We start from the raw sequence: 17,656 nt of genomic DNA on the forward strand, positions 1-17,656 counted from the left end.
CTAGATGGCGGGGATGTAGGAGGAGGCACCATTTCAACAACAACAACAACAACAACAACAACGAAAATACTAGAGGACAACCACCACTACTTCATAGATACAACATTTATTTTTAATTCATTCCGAAGTGTCCCGTAAAGTGTGCTGATTACCTACCAAAGAACTCTTATCACCCTGAAATCAGCCTGAGATTAAAATTATACACTTCTGACTCTCTACCGGGGCAGAAAACACCAGTGGGCATGTAAAGTGGAGTGGAATATTGGACTGATATTGGAAGATAACCAAAAGGGGGAGGGAACCACTGGAAACAACCCATTGGGAAGTAATGCCCCAATACAAGAGTGCCCTGTGATTGGGGACCAGCATTAACTTGGAGTCTGGTTGAAAGCATTCAAAAAGTGCAAAGGATCATGGGGGAAAATTGTGGGAATCAGGTGCTTAGAGACAGGGACTTAAGTCCACTGATCCAGGAAAGCCACTGCTGATGCTGTGCCAGACAGAGTGTGGTCAAGTAGCCAGCTCTTGGTCCATGAGTCACAGGTGTGCCTGAGAACATCTGAGTGGCAGCTCCCTTGAGGGTGAGGGAGCCTCACAAGCTGGCAGAACGACAGCCTTTTGCACTCTCCACGGGTATGCTGCTAGACCAGAGTCTGTGTCGCACCCCACACCCTTTCCTGAGAGAGGTGCATGCAGGTGCCAGCTGGCACTCTCTCAGACCCCAGAGAGTATGAGCACACTCTGCCTGGTCCAGCGTGAAAATCTCAGTGCACTCACTTTGCTTAGGACCTCTCTGGTGGTCTGGATCTGCACAGACAGACGAGGCTATCATAGTTTTGGGTACAAGCAGGAGTTCCTCTTACCCTAGGGACCCTGATTGGGAACATGCTCTGCCAGCAGCCAAGGGGGAATTTATGTGCTCTGGAGCACCCACAGGGGAACATACTGAAGCTTCTCTCTGAGAGGGAGGTCTGGATGAAGTTTACTTTGCTCTAACTCTCGAAAAACCATCAAAAGCTGCTAAGGGGAGTGAAAACAAAGGAATGAAAAAAAAAAACCTCCAGAGAACAAAACCCTGAAAAACGGGTTTCCTCGGAGCCCACTCCCTTGATGGAGGCAGGAGGACTTAACTCCAACAAGACATCCTGAAAACCTAAGAGGCAGACCCCTCCTATAGAAAGCCAAATAACAACAAGAACAACAACAACAATGAAAATACAAGAGGACAACCAACACTACTTCATAGATACAATATTTATTTTTAATTCATTCCCACTATGCTGGTTCTTTTCTTTTTTATATATTTTTATATATAACTTTTTAAACTATTTACTATCACAGTGATATATGCAGTACAACAAATTCTATAATAACCTTTTAACCTGAACTCTTTGATACATATGCCTTGTTTTTCTTTTTATTTTTTCTTTTTAAAATTTAATTTAATTTTAGTTTAGTTTATTCTTTTTTTTCTAAAATTCATATAGAGATAAGCTTCAAGGTAATCACCATCCCCCAACCAAAGCTACCCCTATAGGTAAACCAGTTTTTACTCTCCCTTTATCTTAGGAAAGTTGAGTCCTTTAACAAAGATATCAAGATACACCCAGGAAAAATCAAAATAAACTTCATCACCCACACTGAGAATTTATAACCACTATCCCATCCTTTTCTTCTGCCAGTGTTTCTGTGTATTTGTTTTTGTCCTGGTAATATGTAAATCTCATACGTGGGGTTCTTTTTATTTTGTTTTTGTTTTTGTTTTTGTTTTTGCTTTTATTTGTTTTTTTTTATTTTACTTGTTTATTTGTTTATTTACAGCATAACAGTGTTCATTGTTTTGGCATCACACCCAGTGCTCCATGCAGTACATGCCCTCCCTATTACCCACCACCTGGTTACTCAACCTCCCCCCCCCGCCCCTTCAAAACCCTCTGGTTGTTTTTCAGAGTCCATAGTCTCTCATGGTTCATCTCCCCTTCCAGTTTCCCTCAACTCCCTCTCCTCTCCATCTCCCCATGTCCTCCATGTTATTTGTTATGCTCCACAAATAAGTGAGACCATATGATACTTGAATCTCTCTGCTTGACTTATTTTGTGAAGCATAATCTCTTCCAGTCCCGTCCATGTTGCTACAAAATTTGGGTATTCATCCTTTCTGATGGAGGCACAATACTCCATTGTGTATATGGACCACATCTTCCTTATCCATTCGTCCATTGAAGGGCATCTTGGTTCTTTCCAAGTTTGGCGACCGTGGACATTGCTGCAATAAACATTGGGCTACAGAAGGCCCTTCTTTTCACTACATCTGTATCTTTGGGATAAATACCCAGCAGTGCAATTGCAGGGTCATAGGGAAGCTCTATTCTTAATTTCTTCAGGAGTCTCCACACTGTTCTCCAAAGTGGCTGCGCTAACTTGCATTCCCACCAATAGTGTAAGAGGGTTCCCCTTTCTCCACATCCTCTCCAACACACGTTGTTTCCTGTCTTGCTAATTTTGGCCATTCTAACTGGTGTCAGGTGGTATCTCAATGTGGTTTTAATTTGAATCTCCCTGATGGCTAGTGATGATGAACATTTTTTCATGTGTCTGATAGCCATTTGTATGTCTTCGTTGGAGAAGTGTCTGTTCATATCTTCTGCCCATTTTTCGATATGGTTATCTGTTTTGTGTGTGTTGAGTTTGAGAAGTTCTTTATAGATCCTGGATATCAACCTTTTGTCTGTACAAAGACCTTTTGTCTGAAAAGAAGGGCCATCTGTATCCCAATGTTTATTGCAACAATGGCTACGGTCGCCAAACTGTGGAAAGAGACTCTGAGAGTCTATGAGAGACTATGAGAGACTATGGACTCTGAAAAACAACCAGAGGGTTATGAAGGGGCGGCGGGGGCGGGGGAGGTTGAGGAACCAGGTGGTAGGTAATAGGGAGGGCACGTACTGCATGGAGCACGGGGTGTGATGCCAAAACAATGAACACTGTTATGCTATAAATAAACAAATAAAAAAAAAAGAAGTTCTAGCAACAGCAATCAGACAACAAAGAGAAATAAAAGGTATCCAAATTGGCAGGAAGAAGTCAAACTCTCTCTCTTCACAGATGACATGATTCTTTATATGGAAAACCCCAAAGACTCCACACCCAAACTACTAGAACTCATACAGCAATTCTGCCCATTTTTTGATAGGATTATCTGTTTTCTGTGTATTGAGTTTGAGGAGTTCTTTAAGATCCTGGATATCAACCTTTTGTCTGTACTGTCATTTGCAAATATCTTCTCCATTTCCGTGGGTTGCCCTTTTGTTTTGTTGACTGTTTTGTTGGCCTTTGGAGACATATCTTGAAAGAAGTTGCTGTGGCTGATATCTTTGTGTACAGTGTAAGAGAATGGTTGAGTTTCAATCTTCTACATATCGCTGTCCAGTTGCCCAGCACCATTTATTGAAGAGACTGTCTTTTTTCCATTGAATGTTTTTTCCTGTTTTGTCAAAGATTATTTCACCGTAGAGTTGAGGGTTCATATCTGGGCTCTCCACTCCGTTCCACTGGTCTATGTGTCTGTTTTTTATGCCAGTACCACTCTGTCTTGGTGATCACAGCTTTGTAGTAAAGCTTGAAATCGGGTAACGTGATGCCGCCAGTTTTGTTTTTGTTTTTCAAAATTTCCTTAACAATTCAGGGTCTCTTCTGGATTTTTCAATGTTCTTGAGGGAGGCTTGGATGGCTATATATTTTCCCCCTTAGAACCGCCTTTGCTGTATCCCACAGATTTTGGACCAAAGTGTCTTCATTCTCATTGGTTTCCATGAATTGTTAAGTTCATCTTTGATCTCCTAGTTGATCCAAGCATTCTTAAGCAATGTGGTCTTTAGCTTCCAGGTGTTTGAGTTCCTTCCGAACTTTTCCTTGTGATTGAGTTCCAGTTTCAAAGCATTGTGATCAGAGAATATACAGGGAATAATGTCAGTCTTTTGGTATCGGTTGAGCCCTGCTTTGTGACACAGGATGTGGTCTATTCTGGAGAAGGTTCCATGGGCACTTGAGAAGAATGAATATTCTGTTGTTTTAGGATGGAATGTTCTGTATATGTCTATGAGGTCCATCTGGTCCAATGTTTCATTCAATGCTCTTATTTCTTTATTAATTTTCTGCTTTGATGATCTGTCTATTTCTGAGAGAGGCGTATTAAAATCTCCTACTATTATTGTATTCATATCAATATGACTCTTTATCTTGATTAATAGTTTTCTTATGTAATTGGGTGCTCCCATATTGGGGGCATAGATATTCACAATTGTTAGATCATCTTGGCGGATAGTCCCTTTAAGAATTATGTAGTGTCCTTCTGTATCTCTGACTACAGTCTTTAGTTTAAAATCTAATTTATCTGATATGAGAATCGCTACCCCAGCCTTCTTTTGAGGCCCATTGGCATGAAAGATGTTTCTCCATCCCTTCACTTTCAGTCTGGGTGTATCCTTAGGTTCAAAATGGGTCTCTTGAAGACAACACATGGATGGGTCATGTCGTTTTATCCAATCTGCAACCCTGTGTCGTTTTATGGGCGCATTTCGGCCATTCACATTGAGAGTGATTATTGAGAGATAGGTTTTTATTGACATCGTGTTGCCTTTGAAGTCTTTCTGTCTGTAGATTGTTTCTATATTTCTATTCAATGATATTCTTAGGATTTTTCCTCTTTTATAGGAACCCCCTTAATATTTCCTGCAGTGTCGGCTTGGTGGTTGCATAGTCTTTTAAGCCTTGCCGGTCTTGGAAACTCTTTATCTCTCCATCCATTTTAAATTTCAGTCTTGCTGGATAGAGTATTCTTGATTGCATGTTCTTCTCTTTAGTACTCTGAATATATTTTGCCAGCCCTTCCTGGCTTGCCAGGTCTCTGTGGAAAGGTCTGGCGTTATTCTAATGGGCTTTCCTCTGTAGGTAAGGAGCTTTTTTGTCCTAGCTGCTTTTAAGAGGGTCTCTCTTGAAACTTAATTCCTCATTCTAACTATAAGGTGTCCTGAGGATTTTCGAGAATTTAAATTCTTGGGAGGAAATCTCTCTGCCTCTAGGACATGAACGTTGTTTCCATTCGTGAGATTGGGAAAATTTTCATAGACAACTTCTTCCACTATATCTTCTAGACTTCTTTCTTTTTCCTCCCCTTCAGGGATTCCAATAATTCTGATGTTGGAACGTTTCATGGCATCGTTTATTTCCCTGATTCTGTTTTCGTGGCTTCTGAGCTGTTTGTTCCAGGCTTCCTCCTGATCCTTTCTCTCTATCTGTTTGTCCTCCAGATCACTAATTCTATCTTCTGTCTCAGTTACCCTAGATTTTAGAGAATTTAGGTTAGATTGGAACTCATTGAGAGCATTTTGAACATCATCCCTGGTGGCTTTCAGTTCTGCCCTAACATTGTGAACATCAACCCTGGTAGCTTTCTGTTCTGCCCTAATCAATTCTGTTTGGTCATCCATGGCTTTCTCCAACCTAGCTATTGCCTGGATAATTGTTAGTCTGAATTCCTTTTCTGACATATTGTCTATGTCGATAGCCATTAGCTCTGTTGCAGAAGGCCCATCCTCTGTATTTTTCTTCTGTTGGGTATTCCTCCTCCTAGTCATTTTGGAAAGAGATGACTGAACAGATGCAGCTGGACATATCGATTGTGGTGCAGTCAATGTGCACCCTGGAACGCTTCTGTGCAATCAGGATTCCCCACCCAAATGAGAGAAAAAATAAAAGAAAAAGAAATAGAGAAGAAGAAAGAAAAAAAGGGGGAAAGAAAAAAGAAAGAAAAGAGAGAGAGTGTCAGGAAAAAAAGGGAAGATAAAAGAGAAGGCTCAGCCCAAATAGGCTACAAGGTAAGATTTGTGAAGTATACAAACAAAAACAGACAAACAAAAAGACTGATAAAAGTATATGACAAGAGAAAAAAATATGTATATATAAGCAAAAAAAAAAAAAAGGGAAGAACCTCACCAGAACGAACCCCAAGTATAAGATTTATATATTATCAGGACAAACACAAATTCACAGAAACACTGACAGAAGGAAAAATTGGGAGAATGGTTATAGATTCTCAGTGTGGGTGAGGAAGTTTATTTTGATTCTCCCTGAAGGTATCTTGATGTTTTTGTTAAGGGATTCAACTTTCCTAAGTTACAGGGGAATTAGAAACTGGTTTGCCTATAGGGGTAGCATTGATTGGGGAAAGGGGATTACCTTGAAGTTTATCTCTATATGTATAGTAGAAAATAAAAATTTAAAAAAGAATAAACTAGACTAAACTAAGTTAAAATTAAAAAAGAATTAAAAAATAGAAAAGCAAAAGAAAAACACGGGTGTATGTTTCAAAAAGTTCAGGTTAGAAGGTTATTAAAGAATTTGAGTCAAGCAGAGAGAGTCAAGTATCATATGGTCTCACTTATTTGTGGAGCATAACAAATAACATGGAGGACATGGGGAGATGGAGAGGAGAGGGAGTTGAGGGAAACTGGAAGGGGAGATGAATCATGAGAGACTATGGACTCTGAAAAAGAACCAGAGGGTTATGAAGGGGCGGCAGGGGGGTGGGGGGGGTGGGAGGTTGAGGAACCAGGTGGTGGATAATAGGGAGGGCATGTACTGCAGGGAGCACTGGGTGTGATGCCAAAACAATGAACACTGTTATGCTGTAAATAAACAAATAAAAATTTAAAAAAAAGTTCAGAAAGCAAAAAAAAAAAAAAAAGAATTTGATGTGTTGAACATCTCAGTGTGATGGTAAATAGGTTAAAAATTATCTGTGTGTATAAAAAAAAGATCCAGAATATTGGTAAAGAGTTAAAAATAAAAGTTGTATTTATGAAGTAGTGGTGGTTGTTCTCTTGTATTTTTTTTTTCTTCCTTCCTGGTTGGTTTCCTGGGGGAGGGGCCTGCCATGTGGATTTTCAGACAATGATGTTCCCTGAGTTTAGTCCTCCAGCTCCCCTCAAGGGGGTGAGATCTAAGGAAACTGTTTTTTTTCAGCCTTTTGTTCTCTGGGGGTTTTTATGTTCTTTCATCTGCTTTCTCTCGCCTTGACAGCTTTTGATGGTGTTTGAAGGTTTAGAGGAGAGCAAACTGCACCCCGACCTCCCTCTCAGAGAGAAGCCTCAGAATGTTTTGCAAAAGCTGCTTGCAGAGTCGGTTCTGAGTCACTGTCCCTGGGGATGCAGGAGCTCCTCGTTGTACCCAAAACCAGGGCAGTGTTGGCTGTCTAGGCAGCTCCAGACCGCCAGAGAGGTTCCGAGCAGAGATCGCACACTGAGATTTTCCCGCTGTCCCGGGCTGGGAATGTCTGGTTTTTCCGGATGCCAGAGCTCCAGGCTAGCGCCTATGAGCACCTATCTCAAGGGAGGGTGTGGGAAGCGTGCGTTTCAGGATTGCCGTCTGGCCAGGTTCCCAGCCCCTCACGGGAGCCAGACCCGACTCATTCTGGGGCGCGCTGGCGTTCAGGTGCACTTGCAGCTCAGGGACGGAGACCTGATTTCTCCGCCGCACTCTCTCTGGCTCAGCACCAGGGGAGGCTGTCCTGGGTCCGGGGACTTAGGTCTCTGACCCTAACCACCCAGGTTCCCACTATTACCCCCCGCAATCCTTTGCTCTTTGTTTTTTGAGTGCTTTCAACCAGACTCCAAGTTAATGCTGGTCCCCAGATGCAGAGCACTCTGGTATTGGGGTATTTCTTTCCAGTTGGTCACCTCTGGTGGCTCCCTCCCCCTTTTGTTTCTCTTCCGTTATCAGTCCGAAGCTCCCAGTCCGCTTTACCTGCCACTGGCGTCTTCTGATCCTGTAGAGATCCAGACGTGTATAATTCTGATCTCAGGCTGATTTCATGTGTGGTCGGAGTTCTTTGGTAGATAATCAGCTCACTTTAGGGTACAGGTTGAAATGGTGCCTCCTCCTACTTCTCCGCCATCATGACTCAGTCTGTGGGGTTCTTTTTGATGAGGATCTTTTAAATTTGTTTTTCTTTCTTGTCATCTACTTTTTTTTCGGAATTTAATTTTTTATTTGAGAGAGAGATCACAAGCAGGCAGAGAGGCAGAGAGAGTGGGGAGCAGGCTCCCCACTGGGCTTAGAGCCCAATGTGGGTCTCAATCCCACGACCCTGACACCATGACCAGAGCCAAAGGCAGAGGCCGAACTCACTGAGCCACCAAGTAGAAGCTACCTTTCATCTACTTTTGTTGGTCGTTTTGTTTGTCTGTTTTTGTTTGTATACTTCATAAATCTTACCTTTGGACCCATTTGAGTTGTGCTTTCTCTTTTATTTTATCTTTTACTGGGGTGAACTCTTGTCAGGTTCCCTCCACCCATAGCCTTCCATGACCTGTGCCTCTGCTGGGTGTGCGAGTACCTCGTGTGGGTGTGGACCCCAGACAGCAGTCTCAGCAATGGCAGTCATCTGGGTTTGGGCTCACCCAGACAATATATCACTCACAGTTTTAGTGGCACAGGGTGGGGGCAGAGATAAGCAGGGGTCTTGGGCGACCAATGGCACTGTAGCTGGTCATGTGCACCACCTGTAGTATGATGCAATGTTGGGAAGATTGCAGAGGCAGAGTCTGTATGTACTGGACCACGAAAATCAGGACAGACTGAAGCTTCTCTGAAGTGGAGTTCTGTTCCAGAGAACAAAATCCTGAAAAACCAGTTTCCACAGAGCCAAGCCCCTTCATGGGGGCAGCGCAACTCAGCCCAAGCAGGACTGATGATAAACAAGGCAACAGGCTCCTTCCCTAGAAGACAAGACAAAAGAACAAGAGGAAAATCACCACAAGGTCCTCATAAAACTGTAAAACCCCAACATTAGGGGAAAACAATAATTAAGCTCCTGGTATTGCCCCCAAACCTGTATATTTCATAGATACAACTTTTCTTTTTTCTTTCTTTATCCTTTCTTTCTATTTTAAAATTTATTCTCACAATTCTTGTTCTTTTAATTTTTTTCAGCCTACTTGCCATTACAAATAAATGTGTAATATAACATATTTCAGGGCACCTGGGTGGCTCAGTGGGTTAAGCCTCTTCCTTTGGCTCAGGTTATGACATCAAGTTCCTTGGATCAAGTCCTGCATTGGGCTCTCTGCTCAGCAGGGAGCCCACTTCCTCATCTCTTTACCTACTTGTGATCTCTCTCTGTCAAATAAATAAATAAGATCTTTAAAAAAATAACATATTCCATAATAACATTTTAATTTGAACTTTATCATACATATACCTGTGTTTCTTTTTCTTTTCTTATATTTTTGATTCATATAGATATAATCTTCAAGGTAATCTCTTTTCCCTATTAAATACAACATCTCTATATAAACCACTTTTAATTTCCTTGTATCTCTGGAAAGTTGAGTCCTTTAACAAAGATAATAATATTCACCCAGGGAGAACCAAAGTAAACTTCCTTGACCACATGGAGGGTTTAAAACCACCAGAGCAAATTATTCTTCTGTTAGTGTTTTGGTGTATTTGTTTTTTGTTTTTGTACTCCTTAAATCTTATTCTTGGGGTTCATTTTGTCCGGGTTTTTCTTTTTTCTCCTTGTCTTTTACTTTTGTCAGTCTTTTTGTTTGCTCGTTTTTGTTTATGTAGCTTATAAATCTTACTTTTCAGGCTATTTTGGCTGGATATTCTCTCTTTTTTTTCTCTTTCTCTTTTTCTCTCTCTCTTTTATTTTTCTTTCTTTTTGGTCATGACCTCCATTACTCTGAAACTTTCCAGAGTGTACCTTGCCAAGATCAATAGATCTCCTCAACCACCTATCACCAAAATGACTAGGAGAAGGAATACTCAACAGAGGAAAAATTCATAGACTGTGCCTCTGCCACAGAACTATTGGATATGGACATAACCAAATGTCAGAATTGGAATTCAGGATAACAATTATCCAGGCAATGGCTAGGTTGGAGAAGACCATTATTGGCAGCATAGAAACTCTAAGGACAGAAGTGAGGGCTGAGCTGGCAATACTAAAAAATGCTACCAATGAAATCTAATCTAATCTAAATAATCTACAGCTAGCATAACTGAGGCAGAAGATTGAATTAGTGATCTAGAAGACAAACTTATGGAGAAGAAGGATCAGGAGAATGCCTGGAACAAACAGCTTAGAAGCCATGAAAACAGAATTTGGGAAATAAATGATGCCATGAAATGTTCCAACATCAGAATTCTTGGGATCCCTGAGGGGGTGGAGAAAGGGAAAAGACTAGAATATACAGTTGAACAAATTCTGGATGAAAATTTCCCTGACCTAGGGAATAGGACACGTTTTCATGTCCTAGAGGCAGAAAGGATACCTCTCAACATCTACAAGTCTAGAAAGATCTCCAGATAGTTAATTGTGAGATTCATGAATCATAATTTTAGACAGAAGTTTTTAAGGGCAGACAGGGGGAAGAAATTCTTTATGTACAGAGGACGGTCCATCAGAATAAAGTCAGACCTGTCCACAGAAACCTAGCAAGCCAGAAAGTGCTGGCAAGATGTATTCAGGACACTAAATGAGAAGAACATGCAGCCAAGAATACTTTATCCAGCAAGGCTGACATTCAAAAAGGATGGAGAGATAAAGAGCTTCCAATACTGGCAATGTTTAAAAAACTATGTGACCACCAAGTTGGCAGTACAAGAAATATTAAGGGGTGTTCTATAAAAGAAGAAAGAACCCAAGAATGAAATAGACCAGAAATTTACAGAGACAATATAGAAACAAGGACTTCTCAGGCAACATGATGTCAATAAAATCATACCTCTCAATAATCACTCTCAATCTGAAAGGCCTAAATGCTCCATAAAAATGGCACAGGGTTGCAGACTGGATAAAATAACAGACCCGTCTATATGCTTGTACAATAAACTTATTTGGAACCTAAAGATACATCAAGACTGAAAATGAAGGGCATAGAGAAGCATCTTCCATGCCAATGGACCTCAAAAGAAAGCTGGTTTAGAGACTCTCATATCAGATAAATTAGATTTTAAACTAAAGACTGTAGTTACAAATACAGAAGGACACTACATAATTCTTAAAGTGTCTATCCACCAAGGAGATCTAACAAATTTAAATATTTATGCCACCCACATGGGAGCAGTCAACGACATAAACCATATGTTAATAAAAATAAAGAGCCATACTGATATGAATATATTGATTGCATACAATCTTAACACAGCTACTCTTAGTAATAGACAGATCATCCAAACAGGTAATCAATAAAGAAACAAGAGATTTAAATGATACATTAGAGCCAATGGACCTAATAGATATATACAGAACATTCCACCCTAAAACAACAGAATACTCATTCTTCTCAAGTGCACATGGAACCTTCTACAGAATAGACCACATACTGTGTCACAAATTAGGACTCAACCAATACCCAAAAGATTGAGATTATTCTCTGTATATTCTCACAACACTATGCCTTGAAACTGGAGCTCAACCACAAGATAAATGTTTGGAAGGAATTCAAACACTTGGAAGCTAAAGACCATCCAGCTCAAGAATGTTTGGATCATCCAGGAAATGAAAGAAGAACTTACATAATTCATAGAAACCAATGAGAATGAAGACACTTCAGTCCAAAACCTATGGGATACAGCAAAGGCAGTCCTAAGAGAGAAATACATAACCATCAAACCCTTACTCAAAAAAAAAAAAAAAAAAAAGAAAAGAAAGAAAAAAAGAAAAATCCAGAATACACGAGCTCTCTTTACACCTTAAAGAACTGGAGAATCAACAACAAATTAAGCCAATCCCATGCACAAGATTAGAGTAGCGATCAATGAGTTAGAAAATAGACATACAGTAGGATACATCAAAGAAACTAGAAGCTGGATTGTCGAAAAATTAATAAGGTCAGTATACCATTGGCCAAACCAATCCAAAAGAAGAGAAAGAGGACCCAAAGTAACAAAATTATGAATGAAAAGGGATAGATCACGACCAAAACCAAGGAAATAGAAACAATCATCAGAAATTATTATCAATAGCTATATACCAATAGGTAAAGCAACCTAGAAGAAATGGATACATTCATGGAAACCTATAAACTTCCAAAATTGAAACAGGAAGAAACTGATAACCTGAATAGAGCAATATCTAGTAACCAGATTCAAGGAAGAAATAATACCTATCCTCCTGAAGCGGTTTCAAAAAATAAAAACAGAATGAAAACTTCCATACTCTTTCTATGAAGCCAGCATTGCCCTGTTCCCCAATCCAGGCAAAGACCCCACCAAAAAGTAAAATTTCAGAAGTATATCCCTGTGGAATATGGATGCCAAGATTCTCAACCTGATCCTCGCTGATAGGATCCAAAGTGCATTAAAAAGATTAAGTTTATTTTCATTCTTACTTCCCTGAAGCAAGAGACTTTGTATGGCCTTCAGCAAAAGACTTCAGACCAATTCTTTGTATTACACTTGGTTGCCTCTTGGCTATATAACTTCTGAGTGCAAATCATTGAACTCTTTAACGAAGTATTGTAGAGAATAAATCATAATGGGTTAAAAAAAAAAGATTATCCAATACAACCAGGTAGGTGCCGCTCCCTGACAGTGCATGGGAGAAGAATGAGACACAAACAAGTCAGCTGCAAGAGCGAGGGAGCAGGAGACATCAGTAGAAAAGACTGTTGCCCCGAACAACTCCTCCTCAGTCCCATTTTTATTAGATATAGACAGTAATCAACAAAGGAGCCAAAAAAGGCTACACATTACTCATATGCTTTGTAGATAAACAAGAAGGAACTCAAAATATATCTAATCAAGCAGTACATAGTTTATAGTTGAGCAAGCACATTCAAAGGGATCATCTAATTAGCCACAGGTGCTCTTCAAGGAAGGGGAGATAATGGGAAAATGAAGCAGGTGGTGTTCTGCCCTGAGTGGGCTGGGCTTTCCCAGCACCTCAGCCTCCATGAATCAAGCAAAATTCCACCCTGAGCAAACCTGGCATCCCTGACTGCTCAGCTTCAAGGACATATATTGTCCTCTCTCCCAGAGGCCTGTTGCCAGTATGTTTTTCTTAAGGGTATACCTAGACACACTTGGTAACTAGCATAATTTCTCACGGGTTATATTTTAAGTAATACATTGTTCTGAGGGACGGTTATAGGTAGAATTCATCCCTGGATGCAAGAGTGGTTCAACATTCGCAAATTAATTAATGTGATAGAACAAATCAATAAGAGAAGAGATAAGAACCACATGGTCCTCTCAATTGTGGCTGAAAAAAAATTGACAAAATACAGCATCTGTTCCTGATTAAAACGCTTCAAAGTGTAGAGATAGAGGGAACATTCCTGAACTTCATAAAATCTATCTATGAAAAAGGCACAGCACATACCATTCTCAGTGGGATAACCTGACAGCTTTCCATTTCAGATCAGGAACATGGCAAGGATGCCCACACTCTCCACGTTGTTCAATATAGTATTAGAAGTCCTAGAAACAGCAATCAGAAAACAAAAAAAGAAAGAAAAGGTATTCAAATCAGCAAAGAAGAAATCAGACTCTCTCTGTTCATGGAAGACATGATACTTTATGTGGAAAATTAGAAAGACTCTAGCCCTAAACTACTAGAACTCATACAGCAATTCAATAATGTGGTAAGAAATGAAATCAATGTACAGAAATCAGGTCCTTTCTTATACACTAACAATGAAAATACAGAAAGGGAAATTAGAGAATTGATTCCATTTACTATAGTACCAAGAACCATAAGATACCTGGAAATAAACCTAACCAAAGTGGTAAAGGATCTCTACTTGAGAAACTACAGAAAACTCAAGAAAGAAATTGAAGAAGACACAAAAAGATGTGTCTTCTTCATTCCATGCACATGGATTGGAAGAATAAACATTGTGAAAATGTCTGTACTGCCCAGAACAGTCTACATGTTCAATACCATCCCAATCATAATTCCACAGCATTTTTCAAAGTGTTGGAACAAACAGTCCTAAAATTTGTATGGAACCAGAAAGGACGCCAAATTGCCAAGGAAATGTTGAAAAATAAAAACAAAGATGGGAGCATCATGTTGCATGGTTTCAAGCTTCACTACAGAGCTGTGATTACCGGGATATCATGGTACTGCACAGAAACAGAAGCATAGACCAGTCGAACAAAATAGATAGCCCAGGATTGGATCCTCATCTCTATGGTCAAATAATCCTTGACAAAACAGGGGAAAATATACATTGGAAAAAAGACAGTCTCTTCAATAAACACTGCTGCGGAAATTGGACAGCTATGAGTAGAAGAATGAAACTCGACCATTCTCTTACACCGTACACAAATATAAACTCAAAATAGATAAAAGACCTCAACTTGACACAGGAATCTATCAAAATCCTAGAGGATAACATAGGCAATAATCTCTTCGACATCAGCCACAGCAATTTCTTTCAAGATATAGCTGCAAAGGCGAAGAAACAAGTGAAAATGAATTTTGGGGACGTCATCAAGACTAAAGCTTCTGCACAGCAAAGGAAACTGTCAATGAAACAAAGAGGCAACCCATGGAATTGGAGAAAATATTTTCAAATGACAGCATAGACAAAGGGCTGATATCCAAAATCTAAAAAGAACTCCTCAAACTCAACACACACAAAACAGATAATCACATCAAAAAAATGGGCAGAAGATATGAACAGACACTTGTCCAATGAAGACATTCAAATGGCTATCAGACACGTGAAAAAATGTTCATCATCACTAGCCATCAGGGAGATTTAAATCAAAACCACACTGAGATACCACCTAACACCAGTTAGAATGGCCAAAGTCAACAAGACAGTAAACAATGTGTGCTGTAGAGGATGTGGAGAAAGGGGAATGCAAGTTGGTGCAGTCACTTTGGAGAACAGTGTGGAGATTCCTCAAGCAATTAAAAATAGAGCTTCCCTATGACCCTGCAATTTCACTACTGGGTATTTACCCCAAAGATACAGATGTAATAAAAAGAAGGACCATCTGTACAACAATGTTCATAGCAGCAATGGCCACAATAGCCAAACTGTGGAAAGAACCAAGATGCCCTTCAACAGATGAAAGGATAAGTAAAATATGGATTTTATATACATGTGTAATATACAATGTGTAATATACAATGTGTAATATTATATATATTATGTGTATATATATATGTATATTATATATGTATAATATATATTATATATTATATATAATACATATGATAATATGTACATAAGTATATATATGTATAATATAATATATAATACATATTATATATGTATATAATATGTACATAAGTATATATGTGTATAATATAATATATAATACATATAATATATATATTATATATGCATATATAATATGCAATATTATATACATATATATATAATATTACACATTGATCAGAAAAGATGAACCCAGCTTTTGTACCCACTTGGTTGGGACTGGAGGAGATTATGGTTAGTGAAATAAGTCAAGCAGAGAGAGTCAATTATCATATGAATCAAACATATATATATGAAATGCATCAAACATATTTATTTTTGAGTCATAAGCAATAACATGGATGACATTAGGGGGAGGAAAGAAAAATTGAATTTGTGGAAACTGGAGGGGGAGATGCACCATGAGAGACTGTGGACTCTGAGAAACAAACCGAGCATTTCGGATGGGAAGGGAAGGGTGGGTGAACCTGGTCGTTTGTATTAAGTAGTGAATGTATTGCAAGGAGGATTGGGTTTGGTTGATAAATTCATAAACAATGAATCTTGGAACACTGGGAAAATAAAATAAATTTTAAAAAAAGTTTTAAATGCTCTTTTGTGTGTATCTGTGTGTCTGCGTGTTCATACTGTGTACCCACACAACATCCTGGGGCAAGTTTCCTCTTCTTTCCCACGTTGTCATTAACATTGATACTGTGAGTATTGTTCAAGATTGAGACTCTACCAGGGCTGTTAATTCTCTTGCTTTGCATTGTTGATGCCTCTGTAGGCTCATATCCAGCACAAACTTTACACTGGTTTTGACAGGCTTGCACACTGAGCTGGGTGGTCCTCTAATGAACAGAGAGTAGCTGGGATGCCTGTAAGGATCAGATGACATAGATGGAGATATTTGTAATTCATTGGTATTTAGGGATAGGAACAAGCAAGTGTAAATGACACTGTCTTTTCTGCTTGTTAGTATAGTTGTTGTCCCAAATTTCTAAGTCAGAGACTGAAAAGAAAGCACAGAATCGTGTGTCCACAGAGGCTCTCTTGAGGAAAAAGCTTGCGGGCATGAATGCCATAGACCCTGAGAGGAAACTTGCCCATATCACCCAGCTGTGCCTGCTCCTGGGGCTTAAAGACAGAACTGGTGAGTGGTGTGCACCCCCTGGTGGTCCAGATCCCCTCCTACAGTGAGGTTTGTGTCTGGGCTCACACTGATGTCCCCTCACTGTGTCTGTTGCACAGTAATACAGGGCCGTGTCCTCGGCTCTCAGACTGTTCATCTGCAGATACAGCGTGTTCTTGCCATTGTCTCTGGAGATGGTGAATCGGCCCTTCACAGAGTCTGCATAGCTTGTGCTACTTCCATCACTGGTAATACGTGCGACCCACTGCAGCCCCTTCCCTGGAGCCTGGCGGACCCAGTTCATGTTGTAGCTGCTGAAGGTGAATCCAGAGGCTACACAGGAGAGTCTCAGGGAACCCCCAGGCTTCACCAGGTCCCCCCCAGACTCCACCAGCTGCACCTCACACTGGACACCTGCAGACACAAGACATCCTGGTCAGGAAACGGTCACACATCCATGGTTTCTTTCACTCATATCCACTCACATCATCAACGTCTCTTGTTCACCATGAATTACCTTTTAAAAGAGCAACAAGGAAAACCCAGCTAAGCACAAACTCCATGGTGAGTTTTCTCTATCCTGTTCTGATTGTTGGATGGGAACACGTGGTATTCCCGTGGCTGGGGCTTCTCTCCAACTGTAGGGTCCAGGCTGAGCTGTTTTAATCAGCAGAGGGAGGGATCTATTTGCATATCATCTGACTAAATAACCAGCATGAGATCTAAGCTGATGGAGAGGGCAGTGAGCAGAGCATGTATGACTGCTCCAATTTTGTGGCATTGAAAATATGATTTTATTTATTATATGATTTTTCAGAACACACATTTGACCTCTGTGTACTCTTTTTACAAATTCACACACACATATTGGGGTATTAATTTCATGTTACCCCATAAAAAGTTTTGAGCATACACCCAGAATTGTAGAGGTTGTGTGAGGTGTCCAAGAGCATGTGTGGGGTGTGAGCCCCAGGAATTGGCCTGGGCTCCTCCCCGCCAGAGCTGCTGTCCTCTGAATCACCTGCAGGACAGAGTGGGCAGGTTCATGACGAAGGTGGAACCCCTTCTGTGATGGGGACAAGATGATTTTGCTTCTTTTAGATTTTCTCTAAAATATTTAAAAAAATAAAATACAGAAAGAATCAGTGTTTGTGCAGTTCTATTTTCTAGTCTCCAATATTTCATATCTGTGCCTTCCTCCCAAATCATCTCTGGGATTATCTGTAATAGCCGTGATGTCTGTACTTGACACGGGATGAAATGCACACATGTAGAGTGTGATATGGTAAACGCTGCT

At 40.1% G+C, this 17,656-nt stretch overlaps 1 gene segment (V, D, J or C); it reads right to left on the reverse strand.

Annotated features, from left to right (window-relative positions):
* Positions 1–511: 511 nt before the first annotated feature.
* On the reverse strand, positions 512–17,016 carry LOC123943800. The segment is given in 4 exon segments: positions 512–522; positions 13,995–14,002; positions 16,447–16,773; positions 16,877–17,016. Coding segments are annotated over 3 exon segments (375 nt in total).
* Positions 17,017–17,656: the final 640 nt, after the last annotated feature.

Source organism: Meles meles, chromosome 6 (genome assembly GCF_922984935.1).
Source record: "Meles meles chromosome 6, mMelMel3.1 paternal haplotype, whole genome shotgun sequence".
Classification (NCBI taxonomy): domain Eukaryota; kingdom Metazoa; phylum Chordata; class Mammalia; order Carnivora; family Mustelidae; genus Meles; species Meles meles.